At 43.7% G+C, this 24,002-nt stretch overlaps 1 protein-coding gene across 9 annotated transcripts in view; it reads left to right on the top strand.

Moving 5' to 3' along the window:
• tns1a (tensin 1a) overlaps positions 1–24,002 on the top strand; it is a 101,917-nt gene that overhangs the window by 26,784 nt on the left and 51,131 nt on the right. For 6 of the 9 annotated variants that reach the window (XM_058779001.1, XM_058779000.1, XM_058779003.1 and 3 more), the window contains exon 2: positions 8,797–8,911. In XM_058779001.1, coding sequence (XP_058634984.1) covers positions 8,797–8,911 — 115 coding nt within the window. Of the gene's footprint in view, positions 1–6,650; positions 8,912–24,002 lie in introns of those variants that run through there. The other 3 variants (XM_058779005.1, XM_058779004.1, XM_058779006.1) reach the window with 2 other exon arrangements.

Below are 24,002 nucleotides of genomic sequence, written 5' to 3'. Positions count from 1 at the left end.
AATGAATCATAAAACAACAGTAATACAAATACTCATATTCAGTCACTAAAGTCAAATCAAGAAAACAATAACTGGTCTCCTTTAAAAAAAAGTTCACAAAAGACATTAAAATGTGTTCAAAGGTAGTAGTACAGTATATCTAAACTTAGTTAATATTGCAATTCATTCCAAACCCAAGAAGCATGAAAAAAAGCTAATTTACCAGGTCATTCATTCAAAATATATATCTGTACATATATACATAATGTACGTAGGCATAAATCTTTATGTATGCATGCTCAAAAAATGTTGGAGCTCAGAATTGGAGCCCCTCCTCCTGATTCTCACAGTATGGCAGCTCCCTGAGTTCAAGTAGCAGGTTGCCTTGTTTTAAGCACAAATTGCTTTGTTACTGTCACATTACAGGTGCATCTCAATAAATTAGAATGTTGTGGAAAAATTCATTTATTTCAGTAATTCAACTCAAATTGTGAAACTTGTGTATTAAATAAATTTAATGCACTCAAATTGAAGTAGTTTAAGTCTGTGGTTCTTTTAATTGTGATGATTTAGGCTCACATTTAACAAAACCCACCAATTCACTATCTCAACAAATTAGAATACTTCATAAGACCAATAAAAAATAAAAAATAAACATTTTTAGTGAATTGTTGGCCTTCTGGAAAGTATGTTCATTTACTGTATATGTACTCAATACTTGGTAGGGGCTCCTTTTGCTGCCTCAATTCGGCGTGGCATGGAGGTGATCAGTTTATGGCACTGCTGAGGTGGTATGGAAGCCAGGTTTCTTTGACGGTGGCCTTCAGCTCATCTGCATTGTTGGGTCTGGTGTATCTCATCTTCCTCTTGACAATACCCCATAGATTCTCTATGGGGTTCAGGTCAGGCATGTTTGCTGGCCAATCAAGCACAGTAACACCATGGTCATTGAACCAGCTTTTGGGACCTTTGGCAGTGTGGGCAGGTGCCAAGTCCTGCTGGAAAATGAAATGAGCATCTCCATAAAGCTTGTCAGCAGAAGGAAGCATGAAGTACGCTAAAATTTCCTGGTAGATGGCTGCGTTGACTGTGGACTTCACAAAACACAGTGGACCAACACCAGCAGATGACATGGCAGCCCAAATCATCACTGACTGTGGAAACTTCACACTGGACTTCAAGCAACATGGATTCTGTGCCTCTCCACTCTTCCTCCAGACTCTGGGACCTGATTTCCAAATGAAATGCAAAATTTACTTTCATCTGAAAAGAGGACTTTGGACCACTGAGCAACAGTCCAGTTCTATTTCTCCACAGCCCAGGTAAGATGCTTCTGACGTTGTCTCTGGTTCAGAAGTGGCTTGGTAGCCCTTTTCCTGAAGATGTCTGAGCATGGTGACTCTTGATGACTCCAGCTTCAATCCACTCCTTGTGAAGCTCTCCCAAGTGTTTGAATCAGCTTTGCTTGACTGTATTCTCAAGCTTGCGGTCATCCCTGTTGCTTGTGCACCTTTTCCTACCCAAATTCTTCCTTCCAGTCAACTTTGCATTTAATATGCTTTGATACAGCACTCTGTAAACAGCCACACCTTTCAGTAATGACCTTCTGTGATTTACCCTCTTTGTGGAGGGTGTCAATGTTCGTCTTCTGGATCATTGCCAAGTCAGCAGTCTTCCCCATTATTGTGGTTTCAAAGAACAAGAGATACCCAGAATGTATACTGTGTGGATGGTGTGACGGGGTGGAAGAATCACGCGGCAAGGAGAGCTCAAATAAATACCCGGAGGGTGGATTTATTGAATAAAGAGTGGCGTGATAGGTGTGGAGTGGTTGAAGGCCGTGGTGCGGTGCTCTCCGTGCGTGGTTCGTGCCGCGGCGGTGACAATTCGAGCTCCCTTCTTTAGGGCTGGGTCGGTCGGTCATTCGCTGGCGCCTGCAAAGAGAGAAGAGAAAGAGGCGCACATTAAGCCTTACTCGGACTGTAGTCTCTTCTCCTCTCACCCAGCCGCAACTGGCTTATATGGGTGAGGCTTGATTGGCTTCAGGTGCGACCGCCCAGCCCTGATGAGGTGGTGCAGGTGTTCCGCCTTTGTTTCCAGGGCAACGCTGATGAGAGATCGGGATACCCGTCACACTCCCCCTAAGCGTTGTCCTGGTCCTGGAGGAAAATGAGATAACAGTAAGGGGAAACTGGGGAGGGCGGGAGTGACCCCTGACAGACCTGCATAAGCTGACTAGATCCGGGAGAGTCCGTCGGCGTTGGCGTTGGAGGCTCCGGCTCGGTGACGGATGGTGAAGCAAAAGTCCTGGAGCGCGAGGAACCACCGCGTCACCCTGGCGTTGGTGTCCTTTGCTTTCGCCATCCATTGTAGGGGAGCGTGGTCCGTGAGCAAGGTGAATCTTCTGCCTAACAGGTAGTAACGCAGCTCCAGGACTGCCCATTTAATGGCCAGAGCCTCCTCTCGACGGTCGCATAGTTTCTCTCGGCCTTTGTCAGCTTCCTGCTGATGTAGAGGACAGGGTGTTCCTCGCCTTCCTGGACTTGGGACAGGACGGCTCCCAACCCTGTCTCTGACGCGTCCGTCTGCAGCAAGAAGGGGCAGCCGAAGTCCGGTGCTCGCAGGACGGGTCCCTCGGTTAGAGCGTGTTTGATTTGCTCTAGATGGTCCTCCCAACGCTCCGAGTGGATCACCACGTCATCTAGGTATGCGTCGCATACTGTTGGTGTGGTCAAGAACGATGTCCATGAGCCGCTGGAATGTTGCGGGGGCCCCGTGAAGGCCGAAGGGAAGGGTCCGGTACTGCCAGTGCCCCGACGGGGTGGAGAAGGCTGTCTTTGGCTTGGCTTCGGCGGAGAGGGGGACTTGCCAATAGCCCTTGGTCAGGTCCAGGGTGGATATGTACCGGGCCCTTCCCAGGCGGTCCAGTAGTTCATCCACTCGGGCATTGGGTATCCGTCGAACTCCGATATTTCGTTGAGGCGCCGAAAGTCGTTGCAGAAGCGGAGGGTGCCGTCGGTCTCGGGACCAGGACGATGGGGCTGGACCATGGGCTGCGGATGGTTCAATCACCCCAACTTTAGCATTTGTTGGACTTCCTCCTCGATAGCCTGCCGACGGGCCTCTGGGATCCGATAGGGCCGTTGCTTTATGACTACTCCTGGTGGTGTACGAATGTCATGTTGGACCAGCTGGGTTTTCCCGGGGACAGAGGAGAACACATCCAAAACTGACCGACCAGGTGCTGCAGCTCAGCCTTCTGGGTTGCCGACAGATCGGGGTTGGTATCTACCAAGACGGGTGTTACGGCGGCCAGGGCTACGGTTTCTTCTCTGGTCCCCACCCATTTTTCAACAAGTTGACGTGGTATAATTGTTGGGGCTTCGTTTTCCTGGCTGTCGTACCCGATAGGTCACTGGTCCGACCTTTTCCGTTATGGTGTAGGGCCCTTGCCAGGTGGCCAGGAATTTGCAGGCTGAGGTGGGGACCAGTACCATAACCCGGTCGCCTGCCTGGAATTCCCGGGCTGAGCTGGCCTGTTGTAGTGGCGAGCTTGGGCCTGTTGGGCTTTGGCCAGGTGTTCCCGGACTAATGGCATGACGCGGTCTATCCGGTGCCTCATCTCGGAGACGTGCTCGACAAGGGACCGTGCGGGTGGGTTGCTGGTGTTCCCAAGCCTCCTTAGCGACGCCGAGCAGTCCCCGAGGTTGCCTTCCAAGAGGAGCTCGAACGGAGTGAAGCCGGTGGACGCCTGTGGGACTTCCCGGATCCCGAAGAGGACGAGGGCAGCATTTGATCCCAATCTCGTCTGTCTTCGGCGGCCACCGCCGCAGCATTTGCTTCAGGGTTTGGTTAAACCTCCACTAGGCCATCAGTCTGGGGATGGTACACAGTCGTCCGTACCTGCTTCACCCGAGCAGGCGGCAAAGGTCAGCCATTAGCCGGGACATGAATGGTGTTCCCTGGTCGGTCAGGATCTCCGAAGGGATGCCAACCCGGCTGAACAACAAGAAGAGCTCCTGTGCTATGGCCTTGGCGGTGGCTTTCCTGAGGGGACGGCTTCGGGATACCGGGTGGCGTAATCCACGATGACTAGGATGTGTTCGTGTCCCCGGCCGACTTAGGCAACGGCCCCACCAGGTCCATCCCGATGCGCTCAAGGGCACCTCTATGATGGGCAGTGGAATGAGCGGAGAGGGGAGGGTGATGTGGCGACGTCTTTTGGCATTCAGGGCAGGCTTGACAATACCGCCGGACCTCGGCCTCCAGGCCGGGCCAGTGGAACCGGTCCCGGATCCTTTGATGGTGTTGCCTGCCCGAGATGGCCAGCTAGTGGGTGGGCGTGAGCCAGATGCAGGACCGCCTCTGTCTTCGACCTGGGGACCACCAGGAGTTTTTATCTCCCCTTCGCCGGGCGACACAGTAGAGCAGGCCGTTCTCCACAAGGAAGTGGGGAGAGGATGGGGCTTGGGCTGGTTGTCCTTCCTCCAGGACACGTACCTGGGTCCAACAGTGTTTTAGCCTCTCATCCTCTCGTTGGGCCCGGCCAAATGAGCCCCCTCCCGAAACCTGCTGGAAAACATCATAAAAGAGATTAGTGGGGGAGGGGGACTCACCATCTCGCCCACTGTCGGAGGCCAGGAGAACGGGGCGGCCGCTGATTTTCCGGGGAGCGCGCCGTCCACGGCGACCCCCGGGTGGGCAGGCAGGCTGTGTAGCAGCGCGGAGCAGGGCCTCGAACCCCGCCAGTCTCGCCCCAGCAGAACCGTCACGGAAGGTCCTTGACCAATCCAACCTCCACTGGCCACGCACCTGGGGCCGCGGTGATGGTGATGCGGCGGACGGGAACCTCCCGCGTGTCCCCGTGGACACAGGTAATGGGTAGGGTGGCTTTGGTTTCGTGCGGTGGGGGCAGTATTCCTGGCTGGACGAGGCTGACGGTACTTCCGGAATCTAGAACTGCTTTATAATGCCGGTTGCCAATCCTAACCGTGGCCGCCGGAGCCCCTTTGGGAGTTCCTGATGGACTACACAGCCTGCCCACCAGGTCCGAGCTTTGGGAGAAGAGGGCGCCGTAGGCATCGACTCATCTTGAGGCTCGGGGGCCGCCGTCCTGTCTACCGGCCGCGAGGTGCCCTCCGGCGCGCGCTGCTCTGGAACCACCCTCCGGGGAAAGGGTGGTACTCGCTCCCCCGCCTCGCGTCGATGGGCCGCCTCAGCCAGCTCGATCGCCTCTACTAACTCTGCGGTGGTGGTCGGGTTCCTCATGCCCACGGGCGGGCGGACGCCACGGGCAGGGCTCGGAGGAGGCGGTCGACAACCACGCTGCCTGCTACCTGGGCGGCGGTGGGGTTGCCTACCATTAACCAATGCTGGGCTAGGCGAGACACCGGCGACTTGGATCCGCTGGCCGCCGGGTTGGTAAGACCACTCGAAGAAGGCCTGGGCCGCCCACATCGGGAGAGCCCCACGCGGGCGAGAATCTCCTTCTTCACTTCCTCATAGTTTTCCGCCGTTTCCGCTGGTAGGCTGAAGAAGGTGCGCTGAGCTTCACCCGTGAGGAGGGGGGCCAGCGCCCGCGCCCAGTCGTCGGGATCCCATCTCTCCGTGACGGCCGTGGTCTCGAACATTTGTAGATAGGATTCGACGTCATCATGTGCGGTCATCTTCGGCAGAAGCTGAGGGGCTTGTGTGCGTGGGTCAGGTAACGGAACGCGCTGGCGGGCGGCCGTACGGAGAGCGGCGATTTCCTGGTCAACCTGGCCTTGGCGCGTGGCCAGGTGTTCAACAATCTGTTGTTGGCGCAGGCTGACGTCGGTCAGTTGCCGGAGCAGTTCTTCCATCCTGGGGGAGGAGTACCAACCGTTCTAAAGTGCACAGGAGAAAAGGAAAAAACACGCTGATTAGGAGGTGGAGTTCACTTGCCGGTGAAATCTTCCATTCATGCCCGCATTCTCCACCACTGTGACGGGGTGGAAGAATCACGCGGCAAGGAGAGCTCAAATAAATACCCCGGAGGGTGGATTTATTGAATAAAGAGTGGCGTGATAGGTGTGGAGTGGTTGAAGGCCGTGGTGCGGTGCTCTCCGTGCGTGGTTCGTGCCGTGCGGTGACAATTCCGGAGCTCCCTTCTTTAGGGCTGGGTCGGTCGGTCATTCGCTGGCGTCTGCAAAGAGAGAAGAGAAAGAGGCGCACATTAAGCCTTACTCGGACTGTAGTCTCTTCTCCTCTCACCCAGCCGCAACTGGCTTATATGGGTGAGGCTTGATTGGCTTCAGGTGCGACCGGCCCAGCCCTGATGAGGTGGTGCAGGTGTTCCGCCTTTGTTTCCAGGGCAACGCTGATGAGAGATCGGGATACCCGTCACAATGGTCATTTATTCAAACTCAAATGTAAATATTCTAATATTTTGAGATACTGATTTTTGACTTTCATGAGCTGTAAACTCTAATTATCAAAAGTTTTTTTTTTTTTAAAAACCTTTTGAAATGTTTTACTTTACATGTAATGAATCTAAAATATATGAAAGTTTCACTTTTGAAATAAGTTACAAGAAAAAATGAACTTTTTCACGACATTCTAATTTATTGAGATGCACCTGTATATGGCATCATAGTAGGCTACTGCCCAGGCCCTGATAAAAACGTTGTTTCTGCCCGATCTTGGACATAAGGCCTACTGAGTTGTACACTATTAAAGCACTCATGCAAATAAGTGTGTTTAGAGAGACCCTTGCGCTAAAATGGCCAAGGTACTAGATTTTGTCAATGGACCTGAAACATTATTACTTATGTCAATAACCTTGCCTTTTATGTAAGTGTACTTGGGCTGCGACTGTATGCCTTCCATGCATACAGAATTCCTGGGTCTCGCCCATTGGACCACCTTCCCAGAATACTGCCAATGAACGTTCCTACGCACTGGCCTCAACACCACCACATGTGTGCAGTTGTCCGGGGTGGGCCATCGAGAGAGCTTTGCTGAGTACGTGGAGTGGGTGTTGGTTTCATGCGGTTTGTCCATGACTGTCGGATCAGAGGACGACAACACCAGCCCAACTCTGGACCCAGAGCCCAGCCCACCATCACCCCGCTTGCGCAGAGCAGCAGCTAGATCCCACCGCAGATGGGGAGCCAAAGCCCGCCGTGACCAACTAGTCATTGCCAGAGAGAACGACAGAGCTGAGGATCACTCCAGAGCTAGAGCCTCACACGACGTCTGACCAGATGCGAGAGCCGGCAACAATGCTCAACAGTGGATAAGACAGCGAGGGCGCAGAGGAAAGCCCCACTCACTCAACCACCATTGAGTGTGAGCTGAGGCAGGACTCAAGAGACTTAATAGACTGTTATTCTAATATACTCTGTCTTCTTCTGTCATCATCTGAACTCTCTGCCTGCCCTATTATGGCCAAGGAGGCCATTTCAGGATTACCTGTCCCATCACGACCATGGAGGTCAGTTTTGAACTGTCTGTCTGCGTGGAACTGTCTGTTTGTCCTGTCACAACCATTGAGGTCGGTTTTGAACTGTTTGTCTGCCCTGAACTGTCTGTCTGTCCTACCATGACAACAGAGGTTGTTCCCCTATCCACTGCGCTCCGGGTATTGGGAGTCATGATCTGGTGTGTGTGGGCAGCACACACCATCCCGGAACCCTCTATCTGTCATGATTTAACACCCATCCTCCTGAAAAGGTAGGCAAAGGAACAAAGGAAACAGGAACTAAACACAGGAAGTATGAGAACACAGGAACAATAAGAACTGAGAAACATCTCAACAAAAAAGTCCTAAACACAAGACAGGGGAACACAAATCTGGGATTGTGACAGCAAGTTTGAATAAATCTGTCATGAAAACAAGTCAGTATAATATTATTATTATATTAGGGGGTACTAAAAAAAATATTTTTAAAAAGCAGGTTAAACTTCAGCAGCCAGTTAATCAATTAATCATTTTCTTGACACTTTCAATATACATGCAGGATGCCTGAATGACACTGTGTACTGGACTAGAATCTAAATTCCTCTTTTAATAATTGACTGTGCCTGGAGGTTTTCTACTGTTCAAGAAAAATTTGTTGAACTTGAAAACCTTTTTTTTTTTTAACTCCTCCTAAGCCATTTCACCAATTAACTAGAAAAAAGGTCAAAGTTAAATGTTTTTTTGCTTTATTTGACCTTTGACACCAAAACAACTGTATGCATAGCATACACAGGATCCATGTTTGTAGAAATGGCTTGTTTGGTAATGTTCCCCACACATGTGTTTGGACCCCTGATGATGCATATAAATGTACATGCCTCTCTTCAAGGTCACTGGTATCTTTCCCATTCTGAATAAATGCTATGCTTGATGGTCCTACAGTAAGTTAAGCAAAGCGTTATTTTAGTGAACGTCCAATGAGTGTCCAGCCACCCTTCTCTCTGGTTTACCACAGCCAAGGTCAACCATGCCAGGCTGTGCTGTCCTGCACTTAATGGTCTTGTCAATGTGTGACAAAAGCCATTAAGATTTAGGGAGATAGTACAGCTGAAAATGCTGAGGATCACACTTTTCATTACCTTGACCAAATGGCTTTGCGGGACAGGGACTTAATACGTGTACTATGTTTGTGTGTGTGAAACAGTTACTATGTTTATGTGTGTGGAACAGTAATGTTGACTTCCTTTCTGTCATACTAACAATGAAACAATAAAACGATACAGGATCTACCATCACTTCAAAACATCTGTGAAATTTTTGTAAAACTTAAAACAATCAAGGACTTGTTTAGATAATTGAATGCATTCTAACACTCTCCCTCTTTGCCCCTTTAGCCAGAAGATTTTGAGGGTGTTCATTCCCACACTTTCAAGACTAAAACCTTTAAAAAGGCCAAGAGTTGTGCAGTATGCAAGCAGGCTTTGACGAAGGAGGGCCTGGTCTGCAAAGGTCAGTACTACCATTACAACAGATTTTATTAAGTTACTAAAATGTTGGTGATATAATAGGCTTCAGCACCTCTCCTTGGATATCTCATCAAATGGTCTGTGTTCATTATCTCTGGTTATCCAAGTCTGGTTACTGAATTTATGTTTTTGATATGAAATTTTTATTTAAACAATGTGAAACAAAACACCCACATTTATTATTAAATTTAGTTATGTCTGTGCACAAACTAATTAAAAAAATAGAAGCCTCTTTGGATTGCAGACATACAAGATTGAAGTGGGGTAGCTACTGTAGCTTGACCAAATTACCACAGAGCTGGACTAACACACTAGCCACCTATTAATCTTTTGTTTCTTCCATCATCACACTGTCCTTGCCTGATTCCTCTTTTTTTCTACTAATTGACAACATTTGTGATACCGTGAAGTTTATTAAAATTGATGCAGAACAGAACTTCAAGCACAGCAGAACATCTAGAAATACCTGGGGCCAGATTTTCTAAACAGTGCAAATTAGTGTTAGAGTGCAATCCCATAAAAGTGGCAATTGGATTGGAAAATTCTAATAACAATGAAAATATATTAACAATATGAAAATAAAAGAACACAGATGGAGTCAGCGTATTTCCATAATGATGAATAACGGAATAACGGAACGGAACAGCGCAAATTAGTGTACAGTCCAAAACAGGTGCATGTGCATGTAATGTACAGTAATAACACAGGTGTAAAATGGGTTAAACTTTTTTAACTAAAAGTTTTTCACCATTAAATAATGGTGTAGATAGCATAAGCTGACTATTCCAAACTTAGTAAATTACCTTGCGTGACTGATTTAAATAGCCTACTCTCCTCCCATAAATTGTCATTTATAAGAGAAACTCCTAAAATCACATATGCAAGAAGGTTTAGTCTGACGCCAAATGCTGTTCATAAATCTGGTCCTTGGAGCATTAATGTAATGTAAAGCATTTTTTTTTAAATAATTTTCAGTGATTAAATCTTATTAAATGTTTACAATTTGTTTCATAAAAATTTACAAGCAGAGATTTTCTTACATGAGAACACACCAAACTCTATAGCCGGAGAAATTATAACGGTCAACTAGGATAATGTGTGCCTCTTAAACCAAACAGATTATAGCTTTGACATCATTGAATCACTTTCTGAGTTTACAACAGTCAGACACTGTTTATGGATACCTTAGAAACAAGTAAGTAGTGCCATAAACTGAATTCCCAGCTGGCACACAATGTCATAAGTCGTTGATATTTGGTTGCATTTCGGTTGTGACGTCGGGTGACCAAAATTTAATGTCAATTCAACATCTAATGTCCAAGTTAATTTAATGTCCAATACCAAGTCAGCTGACATTGATATTTGTTGTTTTCAAGTTGTGTAACCGAAATACAACATTAAGTCAACGTCAAATTGGCATCAAATACTGATGTCAACCCGATTTTCATTCTCAACCAAAATGCAATGTCTGTCAATACAATCTGACATTATATTGACATCATGTGCTTGCTGGGTTGTTTGTCACTTCTCTTATAAACTTTTTATTTTATTTATTTATTTATTTTCTTGTAAAGTCCATATACTGTATATCTCACTCCAAAATAAATATTTGTGAAAAATTTAAGATTAGTGGACAGGCTGTCAGTTCATTTAACAATAAGCTGTTTCTTAAAAAAAAAAAGTAGTTTGTTCCACATACTGATTTTCTCTTCAATATTAGGGTTAGGCATGAGTACTCAAGTACTCAGAAGTGACATCAATGATCAATCATGAAAACAAAAGCAATTATGAAAACACTTCATATACAAAATAGTAGAGCTGTTTATATTATTTTTTTTTATATTATATTAATAAAACCATGCAATTCATAATAATGAGCCTTTAATTGCCTATAGCCTATCAACAATCAAGCGCACGCATTAAGCCACAGAAGTAAGGATTATGAATGCTTCAGGGGAAAAGCAGCAAGAAGCCTGCCTTAACGTTATAATAATTAATTGATAAACTAGTGTTTTCTGTATTTTCGGTTGCAGTGATGAAGTTGATAACACTGACTCGTCATCTCCACAGTGAACATGCATGTTTCATACAGATTACATCGACTGAAAATATTTGTTTTCCATTTAAATTGGTTCATTTAAAAGTAGACATTTCACTTTCTATCTGTATTTTTTTCATGTCTGTGAGGCAAGCACAGAGTTTTGGTTCTTTTTTTCTTTTCTTTTTTTTGACGCGTTCAAGTTAACAGAGACCTAGACAGCAGCAATTTTACAAAAGCACAACATTTTGTTGTTATTTTGAGTGCGCACAAATGAAAGTAGACCTTTTACAAATTTGAAAGATTGCTCTTATCTGTATGACCCAAAAAATTGTATTTGGTAACACTTTAGTAAAAGGGCCAATTATCACTATTAAAGTAGCTTTTGCTCTACGTGCGCTTGCACATAGTTTTTCAGGTAGCTTTGCAGGTAGGCCTCTTAAAGCATCTTGGAGACATTGCCACAGTTCTTCTGGATTTAGTCTGTTTCAGTTTGTTCTGTTTCTTCATGTTATTCCAGACAGACTGGATGATGATGAGATCAGATCTCTGTGTGGAGCACTGGCTGTTGTCAGACTCCTTGTGCAAACAAAAATCTCACTGGATAATTACAGTTGATGGCAAAATGAATGTTTGGAAATATAAACTGATATTTCCTACTGACATACTACATCAAAAGATATATAATAACTGACTTTGTTTGTACCACCACTGTATTTGTCATGTTGAATTTTTTTTAAATAAAATTTAACAAAAATAAACTTCGTTAATTGACATCCATTAAAAAGCACCCTCATCTGAAATGATAGCATTGTAGGTAAAACATATGTTGCTCACACACTGTTGCCCTTTCAACAAAAGTTAAAGTCTTGGTTTGTGGTCACTCTCTCTACCACCTTGCTCCCTGTCAGTTCTCTATACTGAATAAATACCAAAATAAATCTTAAAAAACTGTCTGATTATGCTGTATATCCAACATTGTTTGAGGTCATGCAAATGCCTGAAACTTTTTATCAGTTATAAGGTAACCTATAGTTTTGTTTTGTTTGTTTGTTTGTTTATTATTACTCAAAAAATGAATAAAAAATACTGGCACATTTTTGCCCATTACCCTATTGCACTACGCATGTAAAAACCATTACCAGTGTTGGTAACACTTTATTTTGATAGCCCACTTCAGGCATTCTACTATAACAGTAAGTAACTTTCCAACTACGTGTTAACTAGCAGTCATTAGAGTATTAGTAGACTGTCTGCTTGATATCTTCTAACATTTTATTTTGATGGGTCCACAACATATAACATACTGACAATGAGAAACTTTTAAAGTATATGTCAACTTATTCTACTAACCCTAAATCTAACCTAACAGTCTACTCTGAGAGTTAGTAGACATGTAGTTTCAAATTAATGAGAATTAGTTGACATATAATTGCAAAGTTACTTATAGTTAGTAGAATGTCTAAAGTGGACTATTAAAATAAAGTGTAACCCCAGTGTTTTGGTAGCTTATTCAGTGTGAATTCCAGGGGTGGTTCTAGGATTTCATCCTCAGGGGGGTGTGAAAAAGAAAGACCTTAGATACTGTTACAGAGTGATCAGAACATCTATCTGCAGGGCTTTATTCATAGACATGGTCATAAAAAGGCAGGGTCGAAAACTGGCAAACAGGTATATAGAGGGCAAATCACAAGAGCAGTCCAGTAAACACATGTGGGTCGATCGGCGGCATACGTAATCCAGGGGGCAATACAAAGAGAGATAATCCAAGTACACAAGCAAAGGTCCAGGCAGGAGCAAACAGAGTCCAAATGACAACACGAAAGGGGAAATCCGAAATACACAGGCAAGAATCAGAACACGGGAAAACAGGCAAGGTGAGACTATGACTAAACTATGGCAGTAGAAATGGCTTCAGATATCGCTAAACAATACTCTGCGATCAGAACGAGGAAGTCGTTATAGGCTTATAAAGCGTCTCTCATTGGTTACAGCTGTGTGTGTGTAATCAGTGCAATGTATGATGGGAACTGTAGTCCAGAGTGACATGTAACAGTCTGTGTAGTGTGAGAGTCTATGTGGTGAGCGGGCGGTCTCTGGTGGTGAGTGAACAGAAGGGCAGGCACAGGATTCGTGACATAGCCCCCTCCCCCACCCCTCACCCACCTCAATATAATCCAAGAGGGCGGTGGAGCGGAGGCGGAACAGGAAGAGGGGCGGAGGGCCAGGTCCATGTGGAAGTGGAAGTGGAGGGACCGGAGACTGGGGCAGAGCAGGGCACCCAGGCAGAACTGGCAGGGCAGGAAGCCAAGGCGGAACAGAGAACCCGAATGGAGCCGGCGAAACAGAGAACCATGGCAGAGCAGAGAACCAGGGCGGAACTGCCGAAGCAGGGAGCCAGGGAGGAGCCAGCAGGGCAGAAGACAACTAGGCCGGAGCAGATGGAGCAGAAGACCAACAGAGCAGGACAGATGACCACCAGACTAGAGCAGACAGAGTAGAAGACCACCAGAGCGGGACAGAAGACCACCAGGCCGGAGCAGAAGACAACCACAGGTAGCCAGACTGATCAGGAAACCATGGCATAGACCGAGACCTAGGGAGAGCAGAGACAGACAACATAGACAGTGTATTCACGGTCTCAGGGGCCGTGGCAGGGAAAACAAAAAAATGATCAATAGGTTCACTGCCTGAGACTGGACAGGCAGACAGTTCATACTGTAGATAGGCTCACTGACTGAAACAGGACATGATGACAGTTCATAAACAGGATCACAGACTAGGACTGGTAAGGCAGACGGTTCAACAGACACACTAGGGGAAACAGAACAAGCAGACAGTTCATGAATGGTCTCTATGGCAGTGACAGAGTTAACGTGAAAGACATGGGGTGCATTTATAGTCTCTGGTCTCAAGACCGGCAGAGTAAAGGGTTCAAAGGCAGGTTTTTGAGCTGTAACAGACAGGGCTGAAAGTTCCGTTTTAGCTTCATTGAGAGTGGTTGGACAGACAATCCTTTCAATATTGGGTACATTGGCAAAGGCTGATTGGGTTGACAGTTCACAATTAGATGCAGGAGATGATTTAAAACAGACTGACAGTTCAACATCAGACTCATGGACTGAAACAGGAACTACCAATAATTCGGAATTAGGTTCATGAATTGAGACTGGTAAAACAAATGATTCAGAATTAGACACACTTGGAACCAGAAAACTGGCAGACAGATCAAACCCATGTGCATTGATTCAAACTGGACTGGTAAACATTTCAGTGAGCGAAACTAAACAGGGAGACAATTCACAGACAGAATCAGTTGAAACAGGACACACAGGCAGTTCATTAGTGGCCTCGTTTGGCAATGACAGACAAGGCCGATAGTTCAAAACAGCCTCTCCGGATGGGTTGGGACAGAACAATAGCTCATAATTAGCCTCTGTGGCCAGTTCAGAGCAAGGCAGGAGTTCGCAGGCTGCCTCTATAGCCGTGACAGGACAGACTGAAGGTTCACAGATGACCTCCTTGGCCGTGACAGGACAGGCAAAGCAATCATAGACAGCCTCCATAGCCGTGACAGGAGAGGACAAAGATTCGCAGATGGCCTCAGTAGCCGTGACAGGACAGGACGAGAGCTGATAAATGGATACCACTGACACCTCTGGAGGTTTTACAGTAGTAACCTCAGGACACAGGGAGAGTTCAGTAAGGGTCTCTTCGATCGCGACATCACAGGCTGAGAGTGCATTGTTAGGCGCCACCACCATACAAAGAGTTGAAGCGAGCACTGCCGCTTCGGGAGGTTCTGCAACATGTGCCGCCACCTCTAGAGAAACTGCAGTGGGCGCCATCGCCTCGGCGACCACAGCAGCATGCACCACTACACCGGGAGGTTCTGCAGTGTCAGCCGCCACCTCTGGAGACATCACAGTGGACGCCACCCTCTCTAAAGTTTCAGTGGTGGTGTATGTAGCCCAAATGCACCATAAAGCGATCCCTATTGTGGGAAGAGCTAAAGACAGGGGAATCAGTTCAGGAACAGGAAGGTCTGAGAGCGCTGGTTTAGGGATACAAGCTGCACGTGCTGACACCAGCGGTAGGTCCTCCACTCTGGATGCCAGTCTGGGAGACTGAAGAACTGACTTCGACGATCTGGGTGCAACAAACAGGTAGTGACAGGACTCTGGATGAAAAGACGAGACGTGACGAGACTCTGGACGATCAGCTGTGATGTGACGAGATTCTGGACAATCAGCTGTAACGTGACGAGACTCTTGACGATCAGCTGAGACGTGACAAGACTCTGGACGATCAGCTGCGACTTGACTTGATTCATGACAATCAACTGTGACTTGACTTGATTCATGACAATCAACTGTGACTTGACTTACCTCATGAAGATCAATTGTGACTTGACTTGATTCATGACAATAAACTGTGACTTGACTTAACTCATGACAAGCAACTGTGACTTGACTTAACTCATGAAGAACATTGGTGACATGACTTGACACTTGAAGATTATTGGGTCATTCTACAGAAACGTCCACTTTTGGTATGGCAAAATGTCTTAAAATGGGTTTTTTTTGGAGGGGGGGGGGGTGGTTTACATTTAAACTCAGACCACATCATTAGATTACCTTTTGACTTTATGAATACATATAAATGACAGCTTATTATTTATTTATTTATTTTTTTAGCTTTTTTGTGCAATTATTTCAAGACCACATGTATAATTTTTTTGTCACTGGTGCTACCTTCTTTAGCAATATTAAAAGTTTTTATGAAATATTATTTCTAAAAAAAAAGAGATTATGTTTTATTTATTTAATGTGACAGACAAAAACAGTACAGTAACACAGTAACACCAGTGACAGTAACACCAGTGACATGCATTAGACCTGATATACTGATCTTCACTGGTGTTACCCATAAGGAAGGTAACACCAGTGACAGTAACATCAGTGACAATTTTCATGAAAAATGCATTTTACAAAATGTCTGCTGCAAGGTATCAAGCCACATGTTGTCAATCATGGTATACTCACTAAATTAAGTAGTTTAATCCATTTGTATTATAGTTTTTTTTGTTTTTACATTTCCCTAACAATAAATAGGTCACACCAGTGACATCAACTAAAAGCTTCATATGAAATCATGAGATAAATGAGAAAATTTATCATAACTGAAAAGAAACAGTGGACTAAACATGGGCCTTTTTTCATAGATGTTTAGAAAATAGGAAGGAGGAAGTCGAGTGAGAATCAGTGTGATTTTTTTATTCCAAAATAAAAGACCTTTGTTAAGCGGTAACACCAGTGACACAACTCCAGGGGACCACTATTTTCATTATATATTTTATAATATTTTTTTGGCATTTTGTTTTATTATGACATTTATATCATATATTTGATAGTTATGAATAGACTTTTGTATTTTAAATGGTAGAAAATCCTGTTTTTGACCTCAAAATAAAGCACTTTCCTGCTGTACATGGCTGTGGGGACAAGCAGTTTTGTGGTACTTGGAATTCTATATAATTAATAAAAAAATAATAATGCCACATTGATGGCTCAGGAAGGTGTAATTGTTCAAATAACATATTGTTTCATTTTAAAATATAAAAAAAATTGTAACCCTAATGTGTATTTCAATTGTAATATTTTTTTTAAAGTCTAGGGACAGAAAAGTGGACGTTTCTGTAGAATGACCCTATTGGTGGCATGACTTGACTCTTGAAGATCAACGGTGACGAGACTTGACTCATGAATGGCAGCTGTGACATGACGGAGCGTTGTTGTGGCCGTCATTTTGTGAACGGGTTCTGGTGTGGCCTCCATTTCACGAGCGGGTTTAATCACCGGAGTTGCGATCAATATACTCGAATGTCCCAGAGCCGGCGATTGACTAAACACCGCATCCGCCATTATCGGCACGGACGCGATGTCGCGTTCCTCCTCTACGACACCCACGGTGAATTAGGAACCAACTGACAACAGAGCATAGTCCAAAAACTGACTGAGTGACAAATGCGGACCCTCGCTTCTAAGCTTAGACTGTAGTGGTTGTAGTACAGTAATCCAGAGTAGTGGGCTATAGCTAAAAATTCTCGAACATAGTTCTCCAGCGATCGTGGGCCTTGTTTAAGGGCAAATAATATTTTTGTTGTGTCCATACCTGGCCAATGTCCATTTGAAAATCTACTGGATCCTTGCGTGGCCGTGTATTCTGTTATGGAGTGATCAGAACATGAGACATGCGGATCCATCTGCAGAGCTTTATTCATAGACATGGTCATACACAGGCAGGGTCGAAAACTGGCAAACAGGTATATAGAGGGAAAGTCACAAGATCAGTCCAGTAAACACACGTGGGTCGATCGGCACGATTCGGCAGCAAACGTAATCCAGGGGGAAAAGCATAGAGAGATAATCCAGGTACACAAGCAAAGGTCCAGGCAGGAGCAAACAGAGTCTGAACAACAACGAAGGGGAAATCTGAAATACACAGGCGAGGATCAGAACACAGGAAAACAGGCAAGGCAAGACTATAGCTTCGTTCAGACTGTCAGCCCAAATCCGATTTTGTGCATATCCGGATGGAATCGGATTTGAATAACTGACTGTCCACACAGCATATCGCAACTGTTCATATCCGATTTGTGTGTCCATAAGCGCTCTTTCGTTTTTACTGAATGTGCATGTAATGCCGTTGCGTTGTTATGACTGCGCTAAAAACAACAGTAACAGCAATACAGTTTGCAATACAGATGTTGTCTTACCATCGCAGTCGCTCTGTAGTATTATATGCGCTGTCGTGTGAGGCAGCGGCAGAAACGCAGGAAGCTTGAATGGTTTTTTTTGGTCTCAGCGACTTTCAAAGCACAAAGAGGTATGTATACTAGCAGTGTATTGTTTTTTCGCAACGACACAAGCTTGTTTCTGCAAAGATGTTCAGCATGTTTTCTGCAAAAACGTCTGACGTGTTTACGTTTTACGTGGCATGAGGACGTGAAAAAGCTATGCTAGATAGCTAGCTACGCTAAATCCGACCATTCAGTCTGAAACGGATTTCCAGAAATGCGATTTGAATAGGATTCCAAACCACATACAAATGTAGCTCGAAACGGATTTGCACAAATCGGATTTCATGTAGTTTGTTGCCGTTCAGACTATTTAAATATGATCGGATTTCAACCGGATTTGCACAAAAATCGAATTTGGGCTGACAGTCTGAACGAGGCTTAAGACTAAACTATGGCAGAAGAACTGGCTCTGTAGAGTAGCTATCACTAAACAATACTCGGCGATCGGAACGAGGAAGTCCAAGGCTTATAAAGCGTCTCTCATTGGTTACATCTGTGTGTGTGTGTGTAATCAGAGCAATGGATGATGGGAACTGTAGTCCAGAATGACATGTAACAGTCTGTGTAGTTGTGAGAGTCTATGTGGCGAGCGGGCAGTCTCTGGTGGTGAGTGAACGGAAGGGCAGGCGCAGGATTCGTGACAGATACAAAGATACAAATTAAACAGTACAGTGTTTGTTAAACGATCTAGAACTGCCCCTGTTGTTTCAATCTCATGTATGGTCATGTATACTGATAACTGTGTAATTTGGGGGGCAGTGTTTTAGAAACAAAGTCAAGGAGTCTTTTATTTCTGTGTAGCATTAAAAGAGCACATAGTAATTTTGTACTTATAATAGTACTTAATTTTGAACGTAAAATCATGTACACTCAAAAAAGTTAAATGTCCCAGTCACATCAGAAGCCTAATGAATGCAATTTTATTTTATGTGGAGGAGGTCATCTCTCGGGGCTGACATAAAGATCACATAACCAATTTTTCCTTTTTTTTTTTTTTTTTTTGGGCAATTCCCGTTACTGGATTCTTTTTCTTCTGGAATAACAATGAAGAGCCATGACTGAATAGCACAAATAGTTCAATTACAGCATTTCTACAATGGCAGGGTACCATTTTCTTTTCTTTCTTTTTTTTTCCTTTCTTTTTTTTTCAGCATAACACCATACAACCAAAAAAAGAATTACATATGTACATTCAGTCTAACACTACATGGCACAAGCTGATAGGTCCTTGACTTCTGCTAGCCATTCAGCTTGCTTGCTCCCTCTACTTGTAATATTTGAGAAGTCATGCATCATTTCTGGTAATTTTCCAGTAAGCTATTCATAAACTTCTAATCATATTAATATAAATCGAATCTAAAAACTAAATGTTATTTAAACTAATCTCAAATAAACAAAACAAACAAACAAAAACAACTCTAAATTCTATTTGATCAAATGATTGCTACAAGTCTTTTTTCAGACACTAGATATAGTAGGTGCATATTGATGACATGGCTCTCTAGAACGGGGGTGGTGATGCTTGTGTTTTATGTTCAAGTGTGTATTTTTGCAACCACAGCAGCATGTTGACATGCTAACTGGTGCATGTCTGTGCATGTGTTAGCAGTTTTGTAACAGCTTTGTACTCAGCTATGTATCAGCAGCATAAGCATATCTAGTCCACTGCGACCAACCCTACTAACATGTCATATCCATGATAACATGGTAAATAATTATATATGACTAAAATTATTATTTTCTTTAATTTTAATTTAAAAATATATATATACACACATATAATTTTAGATGGTGCATGCTGATAGGTATTTGGCCTGCTAGCTTGTCACAATAAATATTCCATGGTGTGAGTTATCAGGTCCTTAATCTGTCAGCCAATCAGTTTATATCTTTTTCACTCTTTTTTCACCCTCACATTTAACACTTTTGCCTTAAATATTTATTTTCTGATAAGCTGGTCTCACTGCAGCTTATTACAAGAGTTCTCTCTCTGACACTTTCTTCCTTCCCAGCACCACCTGTCAAGTTCTGCTTTGGGAAATCTGGGTTCTATATCTCTATTTGTTCAACTACAGAAATGTGTTATGTGCTCACTGCAGCATATCTGTGTATGATGTTATGATGTAGCATGAGTTGTGAGTATATAGGCCATACCGGCTAGGCAGTCTCACTGGGCCTCATTCTGTTAGAATTCTCACAGACAACCAGAATTCACACAACTACAATTACATACACATTTAAACAGTTTATAGGAGAATACTTCAGTCTCATCTAATGACTCTGAGTGCAACACTTTTTGATCTTACAGCCAAATTACAGCCAAAACAAGAGTTTGAAGCTCATGAAAATAAACATTACATTATGCAAAAACTTATCAGCCATTACTGTTGCTTCTGAGAGTGTTGTTACTATCTGTTCATTTAACCCTTAAATGCATAAATGTTTCCATTAATCATTATAACATATTCAGGTCTTTAGCAACCTGGACCTATATATCTAACATAGATGGCTCTCTAACTGCTGCAATAACGTAAGACTCTAGATATTTAATGTAATTGCTCTGCAGCCATTCAAGACAATAATTGTTATTGTGCAGGGAAAAATACACTATTGAATACCTTGGGTCACTAGCGACTCCATACACTTTTTACAAAAAAAATGAATTAGAAAACAGACATTCTTTCATTTTTTGTTTTTTTCTTCTTATGTTGTTTGTATGAATTGATTGAGGAATTCTAAGGTTGATGTCTAACTTTTAAAAAATTAATGTGGTGGTGGGTAGTGAATGACGTCCCTGGTCACTAAAGACCCGAGGTATGCATTTGAGGGTTAAGTACAGCTTTTTAAGTATACACTTTAAAAAATCCTTGAGAAGACTAACTCCTAAAGTTGTTCAACGTCTTGCTATATAGACACCAAAGTAAGGTAAGCACCCACTTCAGTTTCTCTGAAGGGAGGCACAAGTTTTAATATACTTATTAATGTTAGTATCTCAGCAGAGCAAGGAACAGCACTAACCTGTGTATCTGTGGATGTGGAAATGGAAATGGAGGGTGACCAAGAACAAAGCATGGGTTTTCTCATCAAAACTTGGGCATCTAAAGGTGAAGGTGCCACTCTGCTTTCCGTAACTGAACCTGCGGTCCTTCTCAGCTTACAGTACATGCAGCCTACTGTACCTGTTTGAGCCTCATTCTCTTGTCTTCTTATTAACAAATCCTTCTTATTAAAAGCCTGCAATTAGCAACAAATCTTTCTTTCTCCAGTGGTCAAACACTTCAGTGGAAGAAGAAAAATAAAATCATAGTTTTCATCAGCCATTACTTCAGGCTTCAGTGTCACTTTTTTTTTCTTTAAAGTTATATTTATGGGCTTTTTTAATGCTATAAATGTGATAGGACAGAAGAGGGGTGACAGGAAAGCATTGGGTGGAGAGAGGGGAACAGGATTGGCAAAGGACCATGAGATGGAATCGAACTCGGGTCGCCGCACTAAACACAAGGCTATCGGCACCAACCAGAAATCATTTTGGCTGATTTATTTATCATGTTGGGTATAACACTCTGTAGTAAGTATACACTAATAATTGTTCTTACAATTAATTAACAAACTATTACTTTATAGTTAATTCATAGTTTATAAACTGTATTTAATACATTTATAGACTCTATAGCAGGGATACTCAAATCTGACTCGCGAGATCCACTTTCCTGCAGAGTTTAGCTCTAACCCTAATCAAACACACCTGAGCATACTAATCAGTGTCTTCAGGATCATTAGAAAATCACAGGTAAGTGAGTTTGATCAGGGTTGGAGCTAAACTCTGCAGGAAAGTGGATCTCGCAAGCCAGATTTGAGGATCACTGCTCTATACAAATAGTGAGTTAATCTTTCATTAGCACTGTAATAAACACAATTATTATGGTTTAATTAATTAATGGTAAATGAATTGTTAATTGGTAATAAGGAGTAAATAGTTCTCACTTTAGATTAGGTCACAGAAAATGGGAAAATGTCATTAATTGAGTGCTTTAAACCAGCCTTTATTGAACATTAATTGCATTCATATTCAGTGTTCCACAAAATGTTTACATATACATTAAAGATAAACACCCCCCCACACACACACACATTCATATGTATATAGTATTATATTGTACAAACTGTATTTTATATCCCTGTTATGGTCCCTGATATAAATGTCGATGAGTCAGGAGGGACACATAACATAATAGATGGACAATGGCTACAGTTTTCCAAATAGTGAATTATTTATTTGAACACAAATTACTTACAAAAGTAACCAAAAATGAGAGATGGGGAGCTCAGCAACAAAGAAGGGGATAACTAAACTAACAGAATCAAGCTGGGACTTTTACAAACTAAGGTGAAAAAAACGTGGCGATGTGGCCGTGGAGAAGGCTGTGGCTGGCCCTGCCAGAGAGTCCACCTCTTTCCACTTTATAGCCTCACTTCCCCAGCTCGGCCAATAGGGAACTAGAGAAGGCAAAAAATAAGACAATGTTAATAAAAATTATATTTGTATCAGGGCCAGGGCGCACGTGTAACAATCCCCAAACCCTACCACTAAACCAGGAAAATTAGAGAGGGAGAGAGAGAGAGAGAGAGAGAGATTTCTGTGAGGGGGTAGGTTTAAGAGTAGGGTTAAGGTAAAGGGACAGAATATATAGTTTGTACAGTTCACCAGTATATATAGTGTTTGTATGCATTACAGTGACAATGAATAAAAAACTCACTATTTCTGTTACTGTATTGACTATAGTTTATAAACTATGAAAAAAAAATATATATATATTTTTTTGGAACCTGTGATACTTTTTTCAGGATTTGTCCTAGTTCAAGCATTGTAACATGGCCAGCTGTGGGAAAAAGTATACAATCGTGCCTTGCACTTCAGGCACATAGCCCTATCTGGGCAATAAATTGACAGTCATCAGTCCCAAACTCCAAGCAAGTAGGCTACAGTAACATCAACCGAAAGTACTTGCATATTTATCACCCTTTTCACTGTTGCCACAGAGTTGTCTTATTAGAGCACTGACAAGGCCACTGAACGTAAGAGCTCAAACGGCAAGCTGTGATAGCTTCCATCAAGATCTACTGCTGGAACATTTTCTACAGCACACTTTGCTAAAAGGCTATTCTAAAGGGGGCTGCACACCGGACTAGAAGCGTTGTGTCATGCCAAGTCTTTAAAATTCAAACACATTGTTTTCTATGAATGTATACACACTGGTGGTGACACTCTTTGACTGTCCGCAGCGACTCAGGACACTATTCAAAGTCCTGCCACGCCAGAGAGCACCACTCACATAGTTTTCCATTAAATGACATTTTATTTGTCCCAAATTATTGTTAATGTACATAATAACTTCATCCTAGGCTGGAATATTGTGTATTGTGCATCTTTCAGCACAGCTTTTGTCTTTCTGTGTCTTGATTAAAGTCTGTATGCTTAAATAGAGCTATAATAATATAGATTGTGTTTTCGCTTTCCATTTGCTTTGTTGTCCTAGACATGGTGCGGCACGGCGCTTCTCGCCGGGCATGCGATCTGCTCATAACACTGGGCACGTTTTTGCTGAACGGCAAAACCAACTCTGAATATCAAACGATTAATTGCAACCAAAATAATCATTTGTGTTTACTTATGTGTGGGTACTGTGTACTGTATATTTATTATGTAAATGCATACACATACGTGTATATATTTTACAAATATTTGCATGGATGTGTGTGCTGGAGGACCCGACTCTGGTGGTCTTAAGTCCGGTGGTCCTGGAGGACCTGACTCTGGTGATCCCAAGTCCAGTGGTCCTGGAGGACCCAACTCCAATGGTCCCAAGTCCGGTGGTCCTGGAGGACCCAACTCCTGTGGTCCCAAGTCTGATGGTCCCAGAGGTTACTGAGCAGTCCACTCTCCTTGTCTCACCCATGATCCTTGCCCTGTCAGCTCCAACCAGGCTGCTTGCTTTGTCGGCTCCAACCAAGCTCCTTGCCCTGCTTCAGAGTCCACTCAAGAGCCTGCTCCAGTCCAGGAGCCCTCAGACTCCACTACAGAGCCCACTTCAGTCCAAGAGCCCTCAGAGTCCACTCCAGAGCCCACTTCAGTCCGGGATCCCTCAGAGTCCTCTCCAGAGCCCACTCCAGTCC

Source organism: Onychostoma macrolepis, chromosome 06 (assembly GCF_012432095.1).
Source record: "Onychostoma macrolepis isolate SWU-2019 chromosome 06, ASM1243209v1, whole genome shotgun sequence".
Classification (NCBI taxonomy): Eukaryota; Metazoa; Chordata; class Actinopteri; order Cypriniformes; family Cyprinidae; genus Onychostoma; species Onychostoma macrolepis.
Note: the sequence above shows the minus strand (reverse complement) of the source record. Positions and strands in the feature narration are given on the sequence as shown.